Source organism: Tupaia chinensis, unplaced genomic scaffold, assembly GCF_000334495.1.
Source record: "Tupaia chinensis unplaced genomic scaffold, TupChi_1.0 Scaffold147123_1, whole genome shotgun sequence".
NCBI classification, from domain to species: Eukaryota; Metazoa; Chordata; class Mammalia; order Scandentia; family Tupaiidae; genus Tupaia; species Tupaia belangeri.
The window spans coordinates 404,316-428,238 of record NW_006206975.1 but is presented as its reverse complement, the minus strand read 5'-3'; the positions used below and the strand labels follow the sequence as shown (position 1 = coordinate 428,238).

General features: G+C 39.1%; 1 protein-coding gene across 6 annotated transcripts in view; it reads left to right on the top strand.

Moving 5' to 3' along the window:
• BDP1 (BDP1 general transcription factor IIIB subunit) overlaps window positions 1–23,923 on the top strand; it is a 128,934-nt gene that overhangs the window by 81,370 nt on the left and 23,641 nt on the right. For 5 of the 6 annotated variants that reach the window (XM_006169506.3, XM_006169507.3, XM_006169504.3 and 2 more), the window contains 5 exons: window positions 3,463–3,582; window positions 12,131–12,167; window positions 12,651–12,743; window positions 20,307–20,529; window positions 20,961–21,121. In XM_006169506.3, the coding sequence (XP_006169568.1) occupies window positions 3,463–3,582; window positions 12,131–12,167; window positions 12,651–12,743; window positions 20,307–20,529; window positions 20,961–21,121 (634 nt within the window). The remainder of the gene's footprint in view (window positions 1–3,462; window positions 3,583–12,130; window positions 12,168–12,650; window positions 12,744–20,306; window positions 20,530–20,960; window positions 21,122–23,923) is intronic. The other variant, XM_014584556.2, reaches the window with a different exon arrangement.

The following is a 23,923-nucleotide window of genomic DNA, read 5'->3' as shown; positions in this document are numbered from 1 at the left end:
GACTGACTCTGTGGTTTGAATCCTTGACCCACTGGCTTGAAAAACACACTGGGCACTTATGGGTGCATACTCAAAATCCTGAGAGAAGAATGGAGGAGAAGGGATTGTGACATGGCTATTCCCCCTGGGGGGATGATTTCTCATTTTCCTTTTCTTTCTCTCTCTGCCTCTCTTGCCAGTGAGCGCATACACTCTGTGGCAAAAATCTGAAGAAGAAAATGTAGTAAGAGTTCAGAATCTTTTTCAAAAATAATAATAATAATGTATTGAGGGGCCAGATGGTGGTGCAGTTTGAACTCAGCTGGACCCACATGGGAAGGTCCTTTACCAGGTTTTCATGCCAAGGCCTCCTTGTGTATGTTGGGCATACCTGTACATGCCTATGATCCAGGCTAGCTGAAATTGGAGATAGATTGTGGCATAAAGACCCTGTTGAGCTACGGTGCCTTCCTTTCTCTCTCTGAGTTTGTCTGTCTTTCTCTCTCACTCATGGAGAAATAAATTTTAAACAATTAAAAACATTTTAAATATTGAAACCATATGGTATTTACATGACAACTTTCGGTTATCTAGAATATTTTTAAAGAATTATTTAATTTTATTCATTCATTCATTTATTTAAATTTGACCACAGAGAGAGAGAAAGTGAGAAAGCAACCCACCAGTTCTGGGAATTGAACCAAGATTGGCCATGTGGTAGTGTCCAGCACTTTAATGATCACACCACTTCCTGGTCCCTCTAGAATATTTTCTTTTCCTATCCAATCCAAATACTTTCAGAAAGTTTTCATTTTCAGATTGTTTGAACTTTGGGCCAGCACGTGGCATGAAGGTTAAGGTAGTTGGATCCTGAGTGGCCGGTTGAGTGCAGCGGCTTGAAAACCGTGCCAGGTGTGTGTTTGTAGCCAAAATCCCTAGAGGAAAGTGTAGGAGAAGGGATCGCAGCATGGTATAACCCCTGGGGGGTGATTCTTCTCTCTTCCTCTGCACACGTGTCCTACAGCAAGCCAAAATAGAAAAGAAAATGAAAAAAATCACTCGAACTTTTATTTTGTCCTAGACCCATTGGATGTTAGCAAAGATTTTTTTTCTCACTTTTTTTTTTTATCTGAGGAAACAGACACAGGACACAAAAGTGTTACTGTAATATAGCTTGAAGGCAGATTTTTTCTTTTTTAAATGATAGAAAAGTTTGTATGGGACCAGCAGATGTCATAATAGGCATAATGGTTAAATTACTGGGGTCCCACATGGCAGACCGTGGTTTGAGTTCAGATCCAGTGGCTTGAAACTCACACTGGGTATGTGTGTGTGTGTGTGTGTGCCCAAAATCCCAAGAGGAGAATGGAAGAGAAGGGATTATGGTGTGGCCATCCCCTTAGGGGATGATTTCTTTCTGTCTCTCTGGTGTGCGCATGTGCCATATAGCGGATCTCTCTCTTAAATAAATAAATAAACAGAAAAGATGTGTACACGTATCTGGGTGGTGTTGGGGAGGGGGAGGTAAAGAGAAAGCACCCTTGGCAAGGTGTTGTCACACTGCAGTTCCTTTTCCTCAGTCCTATAATTTTTTTTTTTGGAGAGGTTTTTCTATAGGATGTGTGCGCTTACCAGAAAGACAGAGAAACAGAAAGCGAGAAATCACCCCCTGGGGGGGTGGCCATGCCGCAATCCCTTCTCCTCCATTCTCCTCTCAGGATCTTGGGCACACACGCCTGGTGTGAGTTTAAGCCATCGGGTCCAGGACTCAAACCACAGCGACTACATGGGAGTCCAGTGACATAGCCATTACACTAATAGCTGGTCCCAGCCCTCTAATTCTTCAGGATCATGCACATGCCCAGCATGTTTTTAAGGGTCACCTGGGATCAGAACTGCAGTTGCCATGTGGCCTCCAGCACTGTGGTAAATAGTATTACTGCACCACAATTGCTTGACCAAAGGTGGACCCTTAGACTTAAGTCTTTATAATCATTTTCTGCTGAAGTAAACAGCCTTTTGTATTCATCTTGTTAATAAGGGAATAGACACCAGACTGAATTGAATGTATTTGCTCTTTTTTTTGAGAGGTTTTTGCTATAGTGTGTGTGTGCACTAGCCAGAAAGACAGAGAGAAACAGAGACACAGAAAGTGAGAAATCTCCCTCCCGGGAGGATGGCTACACCACAACCCTTCTCCTCCATTCGCCTCATGGGATCTTGGACAAGCACACACACCTGCCAGGTGTGAGTTTAACCCACCCACCAGGTCTGGGACTTGAACTGCAGTTGACTACATGGGAGTCCAGTGACATAGCCATTACACCAACTGCTGGTCCCCGTGAATTGTATGTATTCTAGGAGATAAATCAACATCTTTTTAGGTCTTAGATTATAGGGCCCTTTGACTAATAGGACTGCCAAATGAAGAGTAAATGGGAGTGGGTCCATTATTTTATATGACTGTTCCCATGTGTATCAAGAATCCATGGTGGGAACCAGCAGTTGGCGTTGTGGGTATGTCACTGGATACTCACGTAGTTGACAGTGGTTCGCGTCCTGGACCCGGTGGCTTAAAACTCACGCCGGGCGCGTGTGCGTACGTGCCCAAGATCCTGAGAGGAGAATGGAGGAGAAGGGATTACGGCATGACCATCCTCCCTGGGGGGTGATTTCTCACTTTCTGTCTCTAATGTCTCTCTCTGTCTGTCTGGCGAGCGCACGTGCCCTATAGCGAAAATCTCTCCAAAAAATAAAATAAAATAAAGAATCCATGGTGGTTTTGGGGTTGTGGGAGAGAACAGTCGGAGGAGTGTATGTGAAATGATGTTTTAAAGCACTTTCAATTCATCTCTATTAGAGCATTTATGACAGTGTATAGTTAGTTGATTGCACGTCTATTTCTCTTAGATTGTATGTTCACTGGGATAGGAACCAAATTTGTCTTATTTTATTTTGTATCCCTGTACCTATAGCCCTCTAGTTTTTATAAAGCATTCCATAAATGTTAACTGAGTAAAGAGAAAAGTTAGGGGTAAGTAGGAAAAGTGAAATACCAGGCACGAAGATTAACCTTAGGAATTTTGCTTAACTGGTTATCAGCACAGACTCCCCAAAAACCATGAATGTTTTACTGTTGCCAAGTTTATGTCAGTTTAAGTTTAAGTTATTGTATTTTGGGGCCAGCAGGTGGCATGGTGGTGAAGGGTGCTGGACTCCCACATTGCAACCACTGTTTGAGTCCCGAAACTGGTGGCTTGGTTTCTTACTTTCTCTCTCTCTCACTCTGTTCCTCTCTGGTCAAATTAAAATGAATAATAAATAAAGTTAAATAAAATAATACTTTAAAAAAAGAATTACTGTATTTCAGTATTTTAATCATAAATAGTATGAATTATTTATTTTTTCATTTTATTCATTTGGAAAATTATATATTTTTTTCTTTGTGTACCAAAATGAAATAATAAAACTTTATTTTGACAGCTTGAAATAACTGTGAATGTCCCAGATGTAGAATGCATAGCTATTGATGAATATCAGCTTTCAAACACAGATGTGACTACTCAGGAAATGAAACAAGAAGAAAATTTGAATGCATCATTTGTAAGCATCCATTTTAATGTTTTTAATATGCCTTTTACTCTTTGTTTACTTTCAAAAGACTAGAGGTTTATTTTTATAGCTTTAGGTTTACACCAATTCTTCGCTCATTTCTCTCAGTAGGGAGCTGTTAGTATAAATAGTAAATATTAGTGAATAATCCAAGATTCTTATATTGACTTAGAAATCATTGATTGTGTATGTGTGTGAAGAGGCGGAGCTCTTAATATCCTTCTATATTTTTACATTAGAATTGTTGCATTGGCCTAGCTGCAGTGGTGTGGGCAGTGCAGTTGCCCCTGAGTGATACTGGAGACCATATGGGAAAGCTCTGGGTTCGCATCCCAGAGTAACCTAAACACACCAACCTACGATCATGGCTGGCTGCAGAACTGGTGGGGGCCATCATTATGTGAAGACTCGATTGGAAGTGCCTATCTCTGTCTCTGTCTCTCTCATGAATGAAATAAATTCTATTGCACTAAATCTACGAATGTAAAATATTTAAGATATATTTAGTTGTATTTTCTTTTCTGCTATTCTATTTTAGGTACTCGTTTTTACAAGTGAAGACTGGAATTTTAACTTTTCTATTTTTTTTTTTTTTTGGCTAGAGGGCATTCACCAGAGACAGACAGAGGTATAAAAGAGGAGAAAGCACCCACTCTCCCCCATGTTATGCTGCATTTCTCCATTTCTCCCTTTGGGGATTTTGGGTAAATACACATGAGCACGCATATAGCTGATGTTTCTCAAACTGCTGAGTGCATGGCATGGTTGGTCATGCGGAATATTGACTGCCTTAACCACCAGGCCATGGAGCTGGTCCTGAAATTGTCCTTTTTTTTTTTTTTTAAGAGATTTTGACCTCAGGGTGCACACACTTGCGCAGGGGGACAGACATAGACACAGTGAGAGGGCAAATAAGAAATTACCCCCCCTCCCCACCACACACACACACACACACACACACACACACGCACACACACACACACACGCACAGGGGGACGGCCACACTATAATCCCTTCTCCATGATCCTCTCGGGATCTTGGTCAAGCATGCACACGTACCCAGCATGATTTTCAGGCCATCAAGTCTGGATTCAAACCACAGTTGACCACATGGGAATCCAGCAGCATAACCACTATATACCATCTGCTGGTCCAGAATTGTAACTTTAAAAAAAAAAAACAGATTCAGGGACCAGCAGATGGCATAACAGTTATATTGCTGGACTACCGTGTACTTGACCGTGGTTTGAGTCCCGGACCTGACAGGTGTGTGTCGGGCAGGGGGACCAGCAGTTAGCATAATGGCTATATTGTTGAACTCCCATGTATTCGACCACAGTTCAAGTCCCGGACCCGATGGCTTAAACTCATGCCAGGTGTGTGTGCGTGCATGCCCAAGATCCCGAGAGGAGAAGGGATTGTGGCATGGCCATCCCCCCGGGAGTGATTTCTCACTTTCTATCTCTCTGTCTCTCTCTCTCTGGTGAGCGCACACACCCTACAGCAAAAAACCTCTCCAAAAAAAAAAAAAGATCCTGAAGGCGGAATGGAGGAGAAGGGATTGTGGCATGTCCATAACCCTCTGGGGATGTTTCTCTGTCTTTGTCTCTCTGGTGAGCACACACACCCTGTAGGAAAAAAAATTCTCTGGGAAAAAAAAAGAAAAGAAAAGACAGATTCAGAGGCCAACTGGTGGTATGGTACTTGAAGCACTGGACTCCCGTGTGGCAGACCATGGTTCGAGTCCTGAACCTAGTGGCTTGCTTTCTCATTTTCTCTCTCTCTCTCTGGTGGGTGCACATGGCCTATAGCAAATTAAAATAATAATAATAATAAATAAAATTAAATAAATCCTTTAAAAAATTCACCGAAACATAATTCACATATTGTACCATTCATCCATTTAAAGTGTACACGTCAGTGGCTTATAGTATATTCATAGTGTTCGATTGTGTGTTCTAAGACCAAAAAACAAAGCAGACAAACAATTTCATACTGATTTTGATATAAGTTTACTATCTCTACTGTACATTACAAAACAGGAGATAAATTCAGTGGAGGTTGATTCTCACTACACAGCTGCAGATTACTACCTCTCCTCACTATAAGCTGGTACCTAAAGTAAAGGAGGTAAATAATAGAGCAAAGATTGATAGGAAGATATAAATCTTCAGGGCTAGAAGATCAAAGGCTGTTAGCCTCCTTACTATGAAGGGCAAGAAAGCAAATTATTTCAGTTAGGGGGTCTGAATGACTGTCCCAGGTAAAAATTCAACTCAGCCAGAACCATTTTAGCTCAATTACATATTCACATACATAGAGTTGTGCAGACATCACCACTGTCTATTTTAGAACATTTTCATCACTTCAGACAGAAACCCTTAGAGTCCTCATTTCTTTCAGTGCTCTTCTGGCCTAGGGAAACAATAATCTATTTTTTGCCTGGATATATTTGCTTATTTTTCACATTTCATGGAAATTAAATGTCAGGTTGTCAGGAAAGTTATGTTGTAGTTTTCTATGCCAAAATGTGTCATGACTTTCCTGACAACTCAATAATAAAAAAATGGTCTTTTGTATCTGGGTTTTTTTTACTTATCCTAATATTTTTATTTTTAAATTATTTTATTGAATCTTATTTATTTATTTGTTTATTGAAATTTGACCAGAGAGGCACAGAATGAGAGAGAGAGAGGAAAGTGAGAAAGCAAGTTGCCAGGTCTGGGACTCAAACCACGGTTAGCTATGTGGGAGTCCCAGCATCCTTACCCACCATACCCCCTGCTGGCCCTCTAATATTTTACATATTCGCTCACTTTGTCGCATGTACCAATACTTTATTCCGTTTTTCAGTCAAATAATATTTTATGTGGATATACTACATTTTTTTAATCCATATACCCACTCATAGACATTTAGATTGTTTTTGTCTTTTGTCTATTAGAAATACTGCTGCTATAAACATTCCTGTACAGGTGTTCATAGAGACATATGTTTTCATTTCTCTTGGGTATCTTCCTAGGAGTATAATTGCTAGGTCATATGATAACTCTGTGGTTTTTTTTTTCTTTTTGGAGAGGTTTTCGCTACAGGGTGTGTGCGCTCGCCAGACAGAGAGAGACAGAGAAAGCGAGAAATCACCCTCCAGAGGGGAAGACCACGCCACAATCCCTTCTCCTCCATTCTCCTCTTGGGATCTTGGGCACGTACACACACGCACCCGGCGTGAGTTTTAAGCCACCGGGTCCGGGACGCGAACCACCGTTGACTACGTGAGAATCCAGCGACATAGCCATTACGCTAACTGCTGGTTCCCGATAACTCTGTGTTTAATCATTTGAGGAATTGGCAAACTTCTCCAGAACAGCTACACTGTCTTACATGCCAATTAGCTTGTGTGAGAGTCCCTGTTTATTCTACATGCTTGCCAATACTTGTTACTTTAGTTTTTAAATATAACTTTTCTAGTGAGTATAAAGTGGGATCTCATGGTTTTAATTTTAATTTGCATTTCTGTTGATGATTGATGTGGAGCATCTTTCATGTGCCTTTTGGCCATTTTAAAAAATGTTTTATTCAGATCTTTTGCCCATTTAAAAAATAATAGGGTTATTTGTTTTTTTATATTTGAGATATAACAGTTCTTTATATAATCTGGATACAAGTCCTTATCAGTTACATGATTTACAAATATTTTCTCCCATTCTATGGGTTGTCTTTTCACTTTCCTGATTGTTTTATTTTGATGAGTCAGATTTGTTTATTTTTTGTTGTTGTTGCTCCAGCTTTTGGTGTCATATCTAAGAGTTCTTTGCCAAATTCAGAATTCTGTAGTTACCCTTATTTTTTTTTCCTAAAAGTTTTATGTTTTTACCTTTTAAAAAATATAAAAGTCACTTTTCATTTTTTCATTCATAATTTGAGGGACATTTGGGCAATTTCCACTTCTTATAAATTTTAAATAATGCTTTATGAAAATTTGTGCACAAGTTTTTACATACTTTTTTATTTTTCTTGAGAATACACCCAGGGTAGAATTTTTGGGTCATATAATATTTCTATGTTTGACCTTTTGAGGCACTGCCAGACTAGTTTCCAAAGCAGCTACACAATTTTACTTTTACACCAGTAGCATTTGAAAGTTCCAATATCTCAACATCCTCACCAGCATTTATAATTTTTTTACTATAGCCATCCTCTTGTTTGTGAAGTAGTATCTTTTAGTTTTGATTTGCATTTCTTATGGCTAATGAAATTGAACATCTTTTACGTTCTTATTGACCACTAATACATTTTTCAGGAAATGTTTACTCAACTCCTCTGCACATTTTTAAATTGAATTATTTGCCTTTTTTTTTTTTTTTTTTTTGCTATTGCTATAGGGCACGTGTGCTCGCCAGAGAGAGAGAGACAGAGAGACAGAAAGTGAGAAATCACCCCCCAGGGGGTATGGCCATGCCATAATCCCTTCTCCTCCATTCTCCTCTCGGGATCTTGGGCACGCACACACACGCGCCCGGTGTGAGTTTAAGCCCCTGGGTCCGGGACTCGAACCACAGTCGACTACGTGGGAGTCTGGCGACATAGCCATTATGCTAACTGCTGGTCCCATTATTTGCCTTTTTATGATTGACTTGTAAGCATTCTTTATGTGTAATAGATATAAATCTTTCATCAGATATTTAATTTGCAAAATTCTCTCCTATTCTGTGGGTTGCCTTTCCACTTTTTTCCTTTTTTTCATTTTTGACAGGGTCTCACTGTTGCGATCCTTCTGCCTCAGCCTCCCAGCTGGTACTACAGGTGCGTGCCACCACACCTGGCTCTTGTTTAGATAGGGTCTCACTGTGTTGCCCAAGTCAGCCTTAAGCTTGTGGTCCTCCTACTTCAGCCTCCTAGATTCCTAAGATTACAGTTATATACCACTGTCTCTGGCCTTTAGGTTGGACCGGGAGTCAAACCTGGGTATCCCAGGTGATCCCAGCCTGTATGGTACAGTGGCTTAGCAGCACTTACCACCATGGCTAGGCAACTCTTTCCATTTTCATGACAGTATCTTTGGAAGACAAAAAGTTTTTCATCTTAACAATGTCCAGTTTATCTGTTGAGTTGTCAGAAAAGTCATGATGCACTTTTCTATGTTTTTCAGTGCAAAAATGCATCATGACTTTTCTGACAACCGAATACGTTTGTTCTGTTTTGCTTGTGCTTTCATGGTGTCATAATAAATTTTCGCTTAATTTGAGGTAATGAGGTATATGTTTTCTTCTTAGGTCTTTCATCCATTTTGAGTTAGTTTTTGTATATGATAATGAGGTAAGGTTCTAAGCACATTCTTTTCCACAAGGATATCCAGTTGTCTAGCATCACTTGTTGAAAAGATTATTCTTCCCCTACTGAATAATTTTGGTACTCTTTTTGAAAATCAATTTATCATAATCGAAAGGGTTCATTTTTCAACTTTCAGTTCTAGTCTATTGATCTGTATGTTTGTCCATATGCTGGTGCCATGCTGTCTTGACAGCTGTAGCTTTTGAAATTGGGATGTGTGAATCTGCCAACTGTGTTTTTCTTATTATCTTGAGTTAGGGCTGTGGTCCTCCACAAAGGACCACAGTGCCTCCCACTCTTATGTTTTAAGTGTTTAATCTATTTTGAGTAGTTTTATGTATGATGATACCTTTTGGTTCAACTTCATTACTGTGGCTTTTCAGTTGTCCTGCCTCCATTTGTTTGAAAAGATTTGTTTCTTCTCCTTTGAATGGTTTAGAACTCTTTTAGAAAATTAGTTGATTATAAATATATAACTTTCTGGACTCTCAGTTCTGTACCATTAATGTATATGTGTATCCTTATTCTCATGATGCTTTATTACTATCTTTTGTAGTAAGTTTTAGATTTTAGAAGTATGAGTTGTCCTACTTATTTTTTATCAGGACTGTTTTGGCTATTGTGTGTCTCTCAATTCCGTGTGAATTTTAAAACCAACTTGTCAGTTTCTATAAAGAAGTTACCTGGTACTCTAATTGGAATTGCATTGGATCTGTAGATCAGTTTGGATGGTATTACAGTGTTAGCAATGTTGAGACTTTCAGTCCATGAACAATAGGATGTTTTACCATTTATTTATTGATAGATCTTTGCTTTCTTTCAACCGTGTTTTGCACGTTTTAGAGTCAAAGCTTTGTACTTTGTTAAATATATTTCCAAGTATGTTATTTTTGTCACTATTGTGGATAGGTTTCTTAATTTCATTTTTGGATTGTTCATTGTTAGTGTATAGAAATACAATTGGTTTTATATATTAGTCTTACAACTTTGCTGAACTCACTTTATTAGTTCTGTTGGGTTGTTGGAAAAGTCATGACACATTTTTGCGTAGAGAAAATAGGTCATGACTTTTCTGACAACCCAATAGTAGTTTTTAGTAGATTCCTTAGGAAATTCTACATATAAGATTGTATCATCTGCAAATAGGGATAATTTTATTTCTTCAGAACTTTCTGTCTTCATTTCCCAGGTCAGCTGTAACAAAGTACACCCACATTGGGTGGCTTAAAATCACAGAAATCTGTGGCCAAGCCAGTGGAATAGTAGTTAAGATATCTGGATCCCACATGGGTTTAAGATGTCTGGATCCTACATGGCTGACTGTGTGGTTTGAGCCCTGGCCTCAGCAGTTTGAAAACACACCTGGTGCATGTGCATACATACCAAAAATCCCAAGAGGAAAGTGGAAGGGATTGTGGTGTAGGCACCTTCCTAGGGGCGTGCTATCTCACTTTTTCTTTCTCTTTCCTTCTCCCCCCTCACTATTTCTTGCTGGCAAACACATGTACCCTATAGCAAATTAAAAAAAAAAAAAAAAAAAAGACAACACAAATTTTGATGAGCTCTAAGGAAGCCAGATCCCATATGGCCAAATGCAGTTTGAATCCCCAACCCCAGTGACTTACAAAATGTGCTGGATACATGTGCATATGTGCTCCAAATCCTATCAAGATGGAGAAGTGAGTGTTGCTGACGATGCCCAGTTGGGAGCTACTTTTCTCCCTGTCCTTTTCCCTTTTCCCGCCTGTCTTGTCTCTCTGGCGAATGCACACACCCTTTGACAAACAGCAAACACACAATCAAATAAATTAATTCAACCTATGACACCTTTCCATCTGAATACATTTTATTTCTTTGTCTTATTTATTTGCCCTGGTTAGAACCTCTGTTCAGTGTTTAACCAAAGTGGTAAGAATGGACATTCTTGACTTTTTCCTGGTCTTAGGGTAAAAGCAATTAGTCTTTCATTATTAATTATGATACTAGCTGTGGGCTTTATATACATCTTGTGTCAGGTTAAGGAGTTCCCTTCTAATCTTAGTTCGTAGAGAGTTTTTATCATGAAAAGGGTGTTGGAATTTGTCAAATGCTTTTTCTGCATCTGTTTAAATTATTTTTGTTTTTTAAGTCATATTTATAAGTTGTTAATACATTGTTTTTTATTATTATTATTATTATTGGATGTTAAACCAACCTTGCATCCCTTGGGTAAATCCTACTTGATCATGCTATGTCTTTTTTTTTTTTTTTTTTTTTTTTTTTTAGATTTTTGCTATAGGGTGTGTGCTCTCACTGGAGAGAGTGACAGAAAGTGAGAACTCACTCGCTGTAGGGGGTGACCATGCTGTAACCCCTTCTCCTCATTCTCCTCTCAGGATTTTGGGCACACATGGACCTGGCATGAGTTTCAAGCTGCTGGTTCTAGATCTTGAACTGTGGTCAGCCATGTGGGAGTCCAGCGCCTTAACTCTTATGCCACCTGCTGACCCCAATATATAACTTTTTTTTTTATAGTTTATTTAATATCTACTGAGAGAGGAAGAACAGAGGCAGACATCTTAGTCAAGTCTTTGTGCTCATCTACCTTCAGTGGAAGCGAACCTGGATCATGGGCAGATGAGCATGCTCAAAATGTGCTCAGGGAGGCTCCAGGTTACAAACCTTTCCCATGTGGGTCCAGTGTGTACTGCTGTACCTCTGCCTAGCCCTGTAATTTTTATATGTTGTTGGATTCAGTATGCTAGTATTCTATTGAATACTTCCTACATGGAAGATCATGTTTCAGTTCCTGGGTTGACTTGTACTTGCCAGGTACACACCTGTGATCCTGGCTGGCTCAAGGGCAGATTACAGCCTATGAGAATTCTGTTGATGGTGCCAGTCCTTCTCTCTTTCTCTATCTCTGTTTCATGAAAGAAAGAAACTTGAAAAAAAGTGGTAACTATACCTAGCAATATGATCGGAGTTAAAATTTGCATTTGATTTAAGAAAAGGTAAAATCAGGAGCAACAGACAAAATAGTTTGGCATTTAAGTTATTTCTGTTTTTGTTTATGAAATTTTATGATTATAAATTAAGCAAAAAATCCTAGTTTCCACTGTTATAACTAAGACTATAGAAAGGCCTGTAAAATGCAGTGTTTCTTGAGAAACAGAAAATGTGTTTAGGGAAATACCTAAGATGTTACTTATCTCTTCCCTTTTTTTAGGGAGTGACCACAGGTGAACATATCCAAGATGAACCAGGTAATTTAACAAAGAAACTGTTGAAACTATGTGGTTAATACTATCATGGTGATTTAATAGTGGTGATAGTTAATAAATGGGTCAGTTTATTATAGAGTTGAACATAAAGATCCAGCTATTGAAAATATTATCTCTATGAGAAACTAGGATTCTTGGAATGCTACTTTTAGAAGTTAAGAGTTAAATGTTTAATAAAAAAATACTTTTTGAACATTTCCTCTGGATCTGTACAGCTGAGACATTTTCTGCAAAGGTATTATTTAATGGGGAGGAAAGCATTTTCAGTGAGTAAAAGCTAAAAGTTGATTTCTTTATTCTTAGTATATAATCTAAACAAAGTACTACCCTACTAATGGAATTGCAGTACAGAACTGTTACTAGAACATAAACTGTTACTAGAACATAAAACTGAATTAAACATCTTTTTTAAGTAACCAAATGTCCAGATTTCATTCTTTTGTTTCAATGTTGTTTTCTTGCAAGGCACCAATGATGGAAGCACTGAAGCTGCCATAACTTTAATTACAATGGGAGACCTAGTATTGCAGTCTGAGATCAGCGCTGAACGGGGTGATGGTAAGAATGGAAAATAAGTCCTACCCAAAAGAGGAGAATTTAAATTTAACTTTAAAGGAGCTATGCCCATATTTAAGAAGCAAGCATTGTACATTTGAAGTTGTTTTGTCATCACATTTTGTTGGTTTCTAGAAAAGGTAATATGTGGTTATTGATCCATTCATTATTTTACTTTGCCCCTTTAGGAATGGTGGCAACCAATTTTAGACAGTGCTCTTGGTTTATTAAGAATAATTTAGGGGAGGGGCAGCAGGTGGCACAGTGGTTAAGGCGCTGGACTCCCATGTAGCTGACCATGGTTCGAGTCCTGGACCTGGTGGCTTGCTTTCTCACTCTCCTTTTCTCTCTCTGTCTCTCTCTGGACAAATTATTATTCTCTCTGAAGAATAATAATAATTATAAAAATTAAAGTAATTTTAAATTTTTATTTATTTATTTATTTATTTTTTGGAGAAGCTTTTGCTATAGGGCCCATGCGCTCGCCAGAAAGACAGACAGAGAGATAGAGAGACAGAAAGCAAGAAATCACTTCCTGGGTGGGGGATGGCCACACTGTAATCCCTTCTCCTCCATTTTCCTCTCGGGATCTTGGGTATACACACTCACGCACCCAGCATGAGTTTAAGCCACCAGGTCCAGGACTCAAACCATGGTTGACTACATGGGAGTCCAGCGACATAGCCATTACTCTAACTGCTGATCCCCACATAATTCTTAAAAAAAAAAGAAGAAGAATTTGGAGCCAGCCCATGGCCTAGTGATCCAGATCCCACATGGCCAAATGTGCAGTTTGAATTCTAGTCCTAGTGCCTTAGAAAACATGCTTTGCATGTGGGCATATGTGCCCCAAATCCTGACAGAATGGAGCAGTGGAAGAGAAGGGATTGCATCTTGACCATGCCCTGTTGGGGGGATACTTTCTGTCTCTCCCTCTCTCCCTCTCTCTGTGTTTCTGGAGTGTACAGGTGCTCTTTTCCAAAAATTTTTAAAAATTTAAATATTGGGAACCAGCAGTTAGTGCAATGGCTATGTCGCTGGACTCCTACGTAGTCGACCGTAGTTCGCGTCCCAGGCCCGGTAGCTTAAAATTCACGCCGGGCGCGTGTGCATGCATGCCCAAGATCCCGAGAGGAGAATGGAGGAGAAGGGATTGCGGCGTGACCATCCCCCTTGGGAGGTGATTTCTCGCTTTTTGTCTCTATGTCTCTCTCTCTCTGTCTGTCTGGCGAGTGCACGCGCCCTATAGCGAAAAACCTCTCCCCCCCAAAAAAAATTTAAATATTAAAAAGAATAATTTGTGCCTTATTAAAATTTTAAATTATTTATTTATTTACAGTCATTCACTATACATCAGTGTAATACACAAAGTGAGATTTTTTTCCATCCAGAATACATTGTATATTGGCTTAATCAAGGATATTACCAAACATGTTACTATTAACAAATACTTTTCTGTTTCTTTCTCTTTTTTTTTTTTTTTTTTTGAGTGAGATTTTTTTTTGCTTCAGGGTACATGCACTCGTCAGAAAAACAGAGAGATAGAAAGCGAGAAATCACCTGCTGCAATTCCTTCTCCTCCATTCTCCTCTTGGAATCTTGGGCACTCACGCACATGCGTGTGGCGTGAGTTTAAGGCACCAGGTCTGGGACTCAAACCACAATCGACTACATGGGAGTCCAGCAACATAGCCATTACGCTAACTGCTGGTTCTAATACTTTTCTATTTGTTGTTTCATGTTTTGCTTTTTATTTTTTTCCCCCTTGATTTCCTACCTCTCACCCTCTGCCAGTTCACCCCCTTCTCCCACAGTTTCTGGTATATACAGTTGTTTCCCATGCCAATTTTTTCCACTTTTTATTGATTCACTAAAGATCTTAATTAATTTAAAATCTTTAGATACCAAGCACAGCTGATATATACATATTTATGAGGGCATGTCTGACTAGGCGTAAACCTCAGTGAGTAAAGTGAACATAATATAAAGTAGCACCTCACTGGGGCTATCTAGCTTACTATAGTAATTAAATAGGTAGTAATTAAATAGGTATTAACAGGAATTTTTTAATGCATTTTTTAATTTTAAGGAATACAGACTTAGTTTTAATAGATCAAAATAAAAAAAAAGTATTAAGAGAAATCTGCTTAAAACTTAAAGCCAGGAAAAAGATTAGGGTTCAGTTAAAATAGTAAGTAGATGAACATATCAACAGTTCAAGAAAGGACAAAAATCCTTAAACATGGAAATCAAAACATTGAAGAAAATCAGTAATGTTCTAGTCTACAGTAAAAAAATTATATTTCACTAGTTCAGACTCATGTAATTAATCTCTTTTCTATTGAATTTGCAGTGTTACTGGGGTCTAATCTTCCTATTTAAACTCTAGAAGTTAACATTCAACTATGGACTTGACCCTACCATTAGGCTGGCCATTCTCTTGGTTGTTTTTTGCACTCTTATTTGTGTGTGTCCAACTTTAGTTTTCCTGGTATAGCGCTCCCTTCAAGCCCTTCTTGGAGAGCTGGTCTGGTGTTGATAAATTCTCCCAGGTTTTGTTTATCTGAGAATGTTTTTGTCTTTTTTTCCACATGAAAGATAATCTTGCTGGGATAGTATTCTTGGATGAAATTTTTTTCACTTAACACTTTGAATATATGTTCTCATTCTTTCCTTGCTCGCATCGTTTCTGATAAGAAGTCTGATGTTAGCCTGATGAGATAGCTTTTGAAAGCAACTTGACTTCTCTCGCTAAATTTAGTATCTTGTCTCTGTCTGTGACTTTGGTCAATCTGGTTATGATGTGCCTTGGAGAAGATCTTCTTGGGTTGATTCTATGTGGGGTCCTTTCTTGGGTCTGGATATTTGAGTGCCTCTTAGGTTTGGAAAATTTTTTTCCAGCATTTCATGGAATAGATGATCAATGCCCTTATTAGTTTCTTCACCTTCTGGGATACCGATGATCTAGATGTTTGGGTGTTTAATGGTACCTAGTATTACTTGTATGTTATTCTCATTTTTGGGAGTTATTTTCTCATTCTTTTTGGTGAATTTTTCTAGGTCAGAGGTTCTATCTTCTGTATCATTTTTATTTTGCATAGTTTTTTTGTTTCATGTTGCTTTTTTTTTTTTGTTATAGTGTGTGCGCTCACCATAAAGCCAGAGAGAGACAAAGAGACAGAAAGTGAGAAATCACCCCCCAGGGGTGATGGCCACACCCACAATCCCTTCTCCTCAATTCTCCTTTTGGGATCTTGGGCACGCACACACACACACACACATACCCGGTGTGAGTTTAAGCCACCGGGTCTGGGACTGGAACTGCGGTCAACTACATGGGAGTCCAGCAACACAGCCATTACGCCAACTGCTGGTCCCATCTATCTTCTACATCTGAAAATCTATATTCTGTGTAATTTAATATGCTTCTGATATTTTCAAGGGAAGTTTTGATTTCCTGTATTACAGCCTTCATCTGTAACAGTTCAGTTTGATTCTTTTAATGATTTGTATCTCCTCTTTCAGATTGTGCAAGAATTTCCTCACCTCCTGTAACTTGATGTCTCTCTTCTCCTGCATCTTCTCTTTTTTTTTTTTTTTGAGTTCACTGTAGGGCGCGTGCGCTCGCCAGACAGACAGAGAGAGACATAGAGACAGAAAGCGAGAAATCACCCCCCAGGGGGGATGGTCACGCCGCAATCCCTTCTCCTCCATTCTCCTCTCGGGATCTTGGGCACGCATGCACACGCGCCCGGCGTGAGTTTTAAGCCACCGGGTCCGGGACACGAACCGTGGTCGACTACGTGGGAATCCAGCGACATAGCCATTACGCTAACTGCTGGTTCCCTCTTTTCCTGCATCTTCTGGAGTTCGTTCTCTCTCTTCTCTTGCATCTCTGTTAGCTTTGTCACTATGAACATTTTAAATTCTTTATCTGACATTTCCATGAGTTCTCTTGTATTTGTGGAGGAAGAGGAGTTATTCTTTTCCCTTAGAGGAGTGATATTTTCTTTGTTTTTCATATTTTTTGTGCCTCTGTGGTGGTTTCTGATCATATGATGGATTATACGTTTTTTCCCTAGATTATGAAGTTAAATTTGGGCATTCAGAGGAGTGCAGGAGGAGGTGACCTGCAGTCTCTAAACAGTACCGTTTTTCTCCCTTTGCATAGCTGATGTAATGGAAATTGAGGATAAATCTGACCCTAAAAGTATTCAGATATTTGGCTACTGAGCACTTAGACCTGTTAAGAAAATCAGTATGTGGAGGCTGAGCAGAAGAGTGAGAAAGATAAAAAGGAAAGGAAGAGGAATAGGAAGAAAAAAAAAAGAAGAGAAAAAAGACAAAAACAATAACAATAAAAAAAAGAAAAATCTTTTTGTCAAAAAAATTTCAGTGCACCACATGAATGGGGCCTCTCAGAACTAAAATATAGATGGCTGCTAATTGGCTTATCCTATGGGAGTAGTGGGAAAGGTAAGGATTAGCAAGACAAAAAAATGGCAGAAAGCTAAGAAGTTTGGAAATTAAAAAAAAAAAATAGGGAGAGATGGAGAGAGACAGAAGAATAAGTAGAGTGCTCTAACCTGGCTCCTGGCTAGATTTGGGGATCAGGAGGGTAAAGTCTGAGCAGAGTCTTTGGTGGTTTTAATTCCTGTGTGGGGCCACACAGAACTCAAATATAGATGGCTGATTATTGACTTGCCCTATGGGGGCAGGGAGAAAATGTAAGAAATAGCAAGACAGAAGAGCGGCAGAGAGCTAAGAAGTTTAAAAATGAAAAAAGAACTTAAAACTAGAGATAGAGACAGAAGAATTAGTAGGGTGCTCCAACCTGACTCTTGGGTAGATCTGGGAGACAGGAGGGTAAAGTCTGGACAGAGGGTCTTGGGTGGTCATAATCCCTGAATGTGGCCACTCTGAACTTAAATATAGATGACTGCTGATTGGTTTGTCCTGGTTCCTGGCTTGATCTAGCGGGCGGGAGTGTGAAGTCTGGGCAGATGGTCTTCGGTGGTCGTAATGCCTGAATGGAGCTACTCAGAATTCAAATATAGATGGCTTCTGATTGGCTTGTCCTAGCTCCTGGCTAGATCTGGGGGGCAGAAGGGTGAAATCTTGGCAGAGGATCTTCAGTGGTTATAATGAGGAATAATCTTTATTTGTGGAATCGTTGATCTACTGAATTTTCTTCCTTTATGATCATAAACACCACTGATTAACTGAGCTCACTGATCACTTTTCACTTATGTCTTTAGCAAAACAGTTGCTGCTTGGAATGGTCTTTATAGTTATTTGACAAATACAGTGTGAAAGGAGAATAATAGTTATTGAGATAATTTAGTGTAAATTGTTCTTGCAGTTTGGACAGAGCCATTAAAAACCCAGGTTTTTAATGTATTAGGCTGAATTTAGAAACCATGGTCTTTATTATCTTAAGAACTGTAGCTTCATTAATGAGGATAGCTATGCTATTTTATTTCTGGTAATTGTTTTGAGTGATGATGAGTAGCCTGCCATTCCTTTTAGATGTTAGACATTTAGTCTCATCACCATGTATTTATTAGGAAAGTTTCTGATCTTTGTTCTATTGTAGTAGAGCCTGCCACATAAAATAATAGGTTTTAAAAAGTTATAAATAGGGGTTGGCAGGTGCCGTAGTGGTTAATGGTGCTGGACTCCCACATGGCTGACCTCAGTTCGAGTCTTGGACCTGGCAACTTGCCTTTTCTCTCTTCTCTCTCTCTCTCTAACTCTGTCCCTCTCTGATCAAATTAAAATAAATAAATAAATAAATAAAGGTTAAACAAAACAATTCTCTAAAAAATTAAAATTAAAAAGTTATAAATAGGGCCAGCCTGTGGTGCGGTAGTTAAGGCAATGGATCCCACATAGCTGACTACATGGTTTGAGTTTCAGACTTCCAGCAGCTTGCAAAAAAAATCCCAAGAGGAAAATAGAAGAGAAAGTATTGCAGGGTAGTAAACCCCTGAGGGAGATGATTTCTCACTTTATCTCTCTGGTAAGTGAACATACTCTATAGCAAAAGTAAAAAAAATTCTAAATGAATATAGTTCTGTCTTGAAATCCATAGTTACTGAAAGTAACAAAAGAACTCAAAAAACTTTTATAAAAGTTACTTAGCAGGCTACGAGGTAGCGTGGTGGTTAAGGGCACCAGACTCCCATATGACCGACCATGGTTCAAGTCCTGGACCTGGCGGCTTGTTTTCTCACTTTCTCTCTGTCTCTCTTTCACTGTCAGGTCAAATTAAAAGTAAATAAGTGGGAACCAGCAGTTAGCGTAATGGCTATGTCACTGGACTCCCACGTAGTCGACCGTGGTTCGAGTCTCAGACCCGGTGGCTTACAACTCACGCCGGGCACATGTGCGTGCATGCCTGCCCGCCCAAGATCCTGAGAGGAGAATGGAGGAGAAGGGATTGCGGCGTGACCATCCCCCCTGGGAGGTGATTTCTCGCTTTCTGTCGCTATGTCTCTCTCTGTCTGGCAAGCGCACGCACCCTATAGCAAAAACCTCTCCAAAAAAAAAAAAAAGGAAATAAGTAAAGTTAAATAAAAAAGTAAAATTTTAAAAAGTTATTTAGCAGGGGCCAACAAGTGACATAGTAACAGTTAGGGCACTGGACTCCCACATGACTGGCTGCATTTCAAGTTCTGGACCTAGCAACTTGTTTTCTCACTTTTTTTCTCTCACACTGGTCAAACTAAAAACCAGTAATAAATAAAAAGAAAGAAATTTTTGGTTTTGTTTTTACTTTATTTATTTATTTATTTATTTATTTATTTATTTATTTATTTATTTATTTATTTATTTATTTATTTATTTATTTATTTATTTATTTATTTATTTATTTATTTATTTATTTATTTATTTATTTATTTATTTATTTATTTATTTATTTATTTATTTATTTATTTATTTATTTATTTATTTATTTATTTATTTATTTAAGTTTCACCAGAGAGGGACAGAGTGAGAGAACGAGAGAGGGAAAGTAAGAAAGCAAGCCGCCAGGTCCAGGACTCAAAGTGGAGTTGTCCATGTGGGAATCCAGTGCTCTTAATCACCACACCACCTGGCAGCCCCCAAAGTATTATTTATTTAATTTTATTCATTAATAAAATTAATTTTTAATTTTATTCATTTTGTTAATGAATAAAATTAAATAATTCTTTTTTATTTTTATTTATTTATTTTTTGAGAGAGATTTTTGCTATAAGGTACGTGCACTTGCAGGTAAGACAGAGAAAGACATAGAGGCGGAAAGCAAGAAATCACCCCCCAGAGGGGATGGCCGTGCCGCAGTCCCTTCTCGGAATTTTGGGCACACATGCACATATGCCCAGCGTGAGTTTTAAGCCTCCAGGTCTGGGACTCAAACTGCAGTCAATGACATGGGGGTCTAGCAACATAACCGTTAAGCCATCTGCTGGTTCCTAAATAAATAAATCTTCATTTAAAGAGGTTACTTAGCACAAGAAGAATTTATTTGGACATTTACTTACATTTAGTCAATTGTAACTTTCCATTTTTTTCTTACAGTAGGAGTGTGTGTTCTTCCTGATGTTCATTCAGAGGATAAAAGCCATATTCATTTTAACACAGACAGTGTTAATCTAAGAATTATTCATGAACATCAGGAGCTTTCTTCACCTGTCATCAGTACATGTCCTGCATCATTGGAAGAAAACAAGATTGTAGTGGAGGAACAAAGTACTGGCGAAGAGATTGGTTTAAAGGAGAAAGAGGACCCTACACCAACCAGGTTTGTTTTAGTAATCAACTAATACTAAGTAATTAAACCCTCCATCAATTTGGTTAATTGCTTTGACTAATGCTTAATATAAATGTAAATTAGGCAATGCTGAATTCTTACTCTTTATAGTACAGACTGGTTGGTTTTGATTTTAGTTTAAATAACTTGCTTATTAAAATTATAACAGTAAGTGTTATGTCTTTCAAGCTCTAACAAAATAGATGCAAGTCAATGTAGTCTCTGTTTTACAAACGTGGTTCAGATTCTGAAGACCTCTTGTAAACTTGGTAATACACTTTGTAGTTTTAGTGTTAAATGAGTATTTGTACAGTGTCGCACCTGATATGTGCTATGTTCATTGATTAGTGCTAAACTGTATCTATCTAAGAGAGAATGCTTTCCTGATTGTTAAACTTCACTCTCCATCTCTCTAATTCTAGGAGTACAACTTCTAAAGTGTCCACTAATTTGAGAATGAGAAATAGATTTGCCAAGCCTAAACCAAATCTTGAGAAGATTTTAAGGACTAGTAGGTTTCGTGCTCATCAGGAAGTTTCCAGGTTTTCTGTAACAAAAGGGGAAGAAATGGACACTCAAAAAGGTACACCTTACTACTTTGGTACATTAACATCTTCTGACCCCTGTACTTGTTTTTAAATGAGGTTGTCTTTTTATTTTTGAGTTTTTTTCTAACTGAGTTTTGATAGTTCTTTATATATTGGCACTGTTTTGGTTTATTTTAAGGATTATTTTATTTAACTTTATTTATTTATTTTAATTTGACCAGAGAGGGACACAGAAAGAGGGAGAGAGAGTGTAAAAGCAAGCCACTAGGTCTGGGGCTTGAACCGCAGTCGGCCATGTGGGAGTCCATCTTCCTTAACCACAATGCCACCTGCCAGCCCCAATTTTGGCACTATTTTTAAAGCTTAATATTGGGTTGTTGGAAAAGTCATGACACATTGTTGCATAGAAAAACAAAAAATATGCCATGACTTTTTCTAACAGCCCAATATATTGAAAAAAATCTTTCCGCATGTTTATATAATGCTCTCATTTTTAAAGTGGCTTTGTTATACTGTAATGTGCATGCAGTCCCACTTCCTTTCCTGCCTCCTCTCTTTACACCAAGGGCTTGAAGAGGATAATGGCAGGGACAGGGGACCAGCAGGTAGTGTGGTTAAGGCATTCAATCCCACATGACCGACTGCACAGTTTGCATCCCTGACCCAATGGCTTGAAAAACATGCCAGGTGCAGGTATCTGCATGTCCAAAAGCCAGAGGGGAGAAGGGATTGCAGCATGGCCATCCCCCTTGGGGAGTGCTTTCTCATTTTTCTTCTCTGTCTCTGGTGAGCACACATGCCCTATAGCTAAAAATCTATATTAAAAAAATTAATAAGAGCAAATAAAGTACTGCCAACGGCAGGTCACCTAGATTATATTGAATCCATGTTTAGAATATCTGGATAGCTAGCATCATCTTTTCCCTGTTTGAGGGTGCCTAATTTCCTTTCAACCACTGAGACCTGTTGTATAGTGTACCTATGCACTTAGTTAGCACTTTGTTTCCTGTCCCCACTGAAAACAGAGAAAAAGAATCCTCCCGATTGTGTGGTCACACTGCAATCCTTTTTCTTCCATTTCTCTTGCCCATTCGTATTTTGAGTATACACACACATGCACCCAGCGTGTTTCTTAAGTCAGTAGGTCTGGAATTCAAACTGTAGTTAGCCTCATGGGGTCTGTCTTTCTAGGCACAGGCTTAATCACTACTCTACGTATGGCCCTATTCGTGGTTTGAGAAGTACCTAGAAGCTCTCAGTGTGCAGATTCAGTGTACCTATTTTATGTAGAAATCTTTTTCTTCTTGATGACATTCTTCTTGGCAGCACAGCTACTAATCTAGGGTAGAACTAGCCAGACTTCCTGAGTACCTCTGCCTCTAAACTTTTTTTGTATGTGAGTTCCTAATTCTAGTATGGTAAATGGGGATACAATTGCTGTGTCAACTAGGACTGATAATGTATAGTGTAGAATTCATTAATCATCTCTTTTACTATTTAAAAATTAGTTGGTTAGGGCCTGGCCCTGGGGCCTAGTGGTTAAGGTAGCCAGGTCTCACACAGCTGACTGCAGTTCAAATCCTGACCCTAGTGGCTTGAAAAATCATGCTAAGTGCATGTGTGTGTGCCCCAAATCCTGGCAGGATGGAGAAATTGAGGATAAGGGATTATAGCACAACCACACACAATTGGGAGTGCTTTCCTCCTTTTTCTCCTCTCTTTCTCTGTTCATCTCTGTCTCTCTTTTTCCCTCTCTCTGGTGAAAACACATACCTCCTAGCAGTTTTAAAAAAGTAAAATCTCACTGGCTAGGACTACCCTTCTGTCTTGTGAATAAACTTCATTTTCGGATTAAGAGAAGTTTGAAAGAAAGGACTTTGTGAAAAAGAAAAATTTGGGGGACCAACAGTTAGCGTAATGGCTATGTCGCTGGACTCTCATGTGGTCGACCGTGGTTCGAGTCCTGGACCCAGTGGCTTAAACACACGCTGGGCGTGTGTGCATGTGTGCCCAAGATCCTGAGAGGAGAATGGAGGAGAAGGGATTGCAGCGTGCCCATCCTCCCTTGGGGGTGATTTCTCACTTTCTTTCTCTATCTGTCTTTCTGGCGAGTGCACATGCCCTATAGCAAAAAGAAAACTTCTCCAAAAACAAAAAAAAAACTTCCTCATAGTAAAGGAAACAATAATTAGAGTGAAAAGACAATCTTTAGAATGGAGGAAAATATTTGTAAATTATTCCTCAGCAAAGGAGTGATAGCCAGACACCCCCCAGGGGGGATGGTCACGCTGCAATCCCTTCTCCTCCATTCTCCTCTCGGGATCTTGGGCACGCATGCACACGCGCCCGGCGTGAGTTTAAGCCACCGGGTCCGGGACACGAACCGCGGTCGACCACGTGGGAGTCCAGCGACATAGCCATTACACTAACTGCTGGTTCCCAAAAAAAGAAAAGTTTTTTTTGCTTGTTTGTTTTAGAGGTTTTTGCCTTAGGGTGTGTGTGCTCTCCAGAGAGAGAGAGACAGTGAGAGGGAAAGTGAGAAATCACCCCTAGTGGGGATGGCCACACTACAATCCCTTCTCCTTCACTCTTCTCCTAGAATCTTGGGGATGTACACATATGCACCTGGTGTGAGTTTCAAGCTACTGAATCCAGGACTCAAGCCACAGCTGGCCATGTTGGGTCAGCCATGTGGTCCAACGCTGTAACTGCTATGTCATCTACTGGCACCAGAGAGAGAGAAAGAACACATTTAAGAAAGAAAGATGTATTTATTTATTTAATTCTTTTTTTTTTTTTTTTTTTTTTTAAATTTGCACGCGACAAGAAAAGAGAAA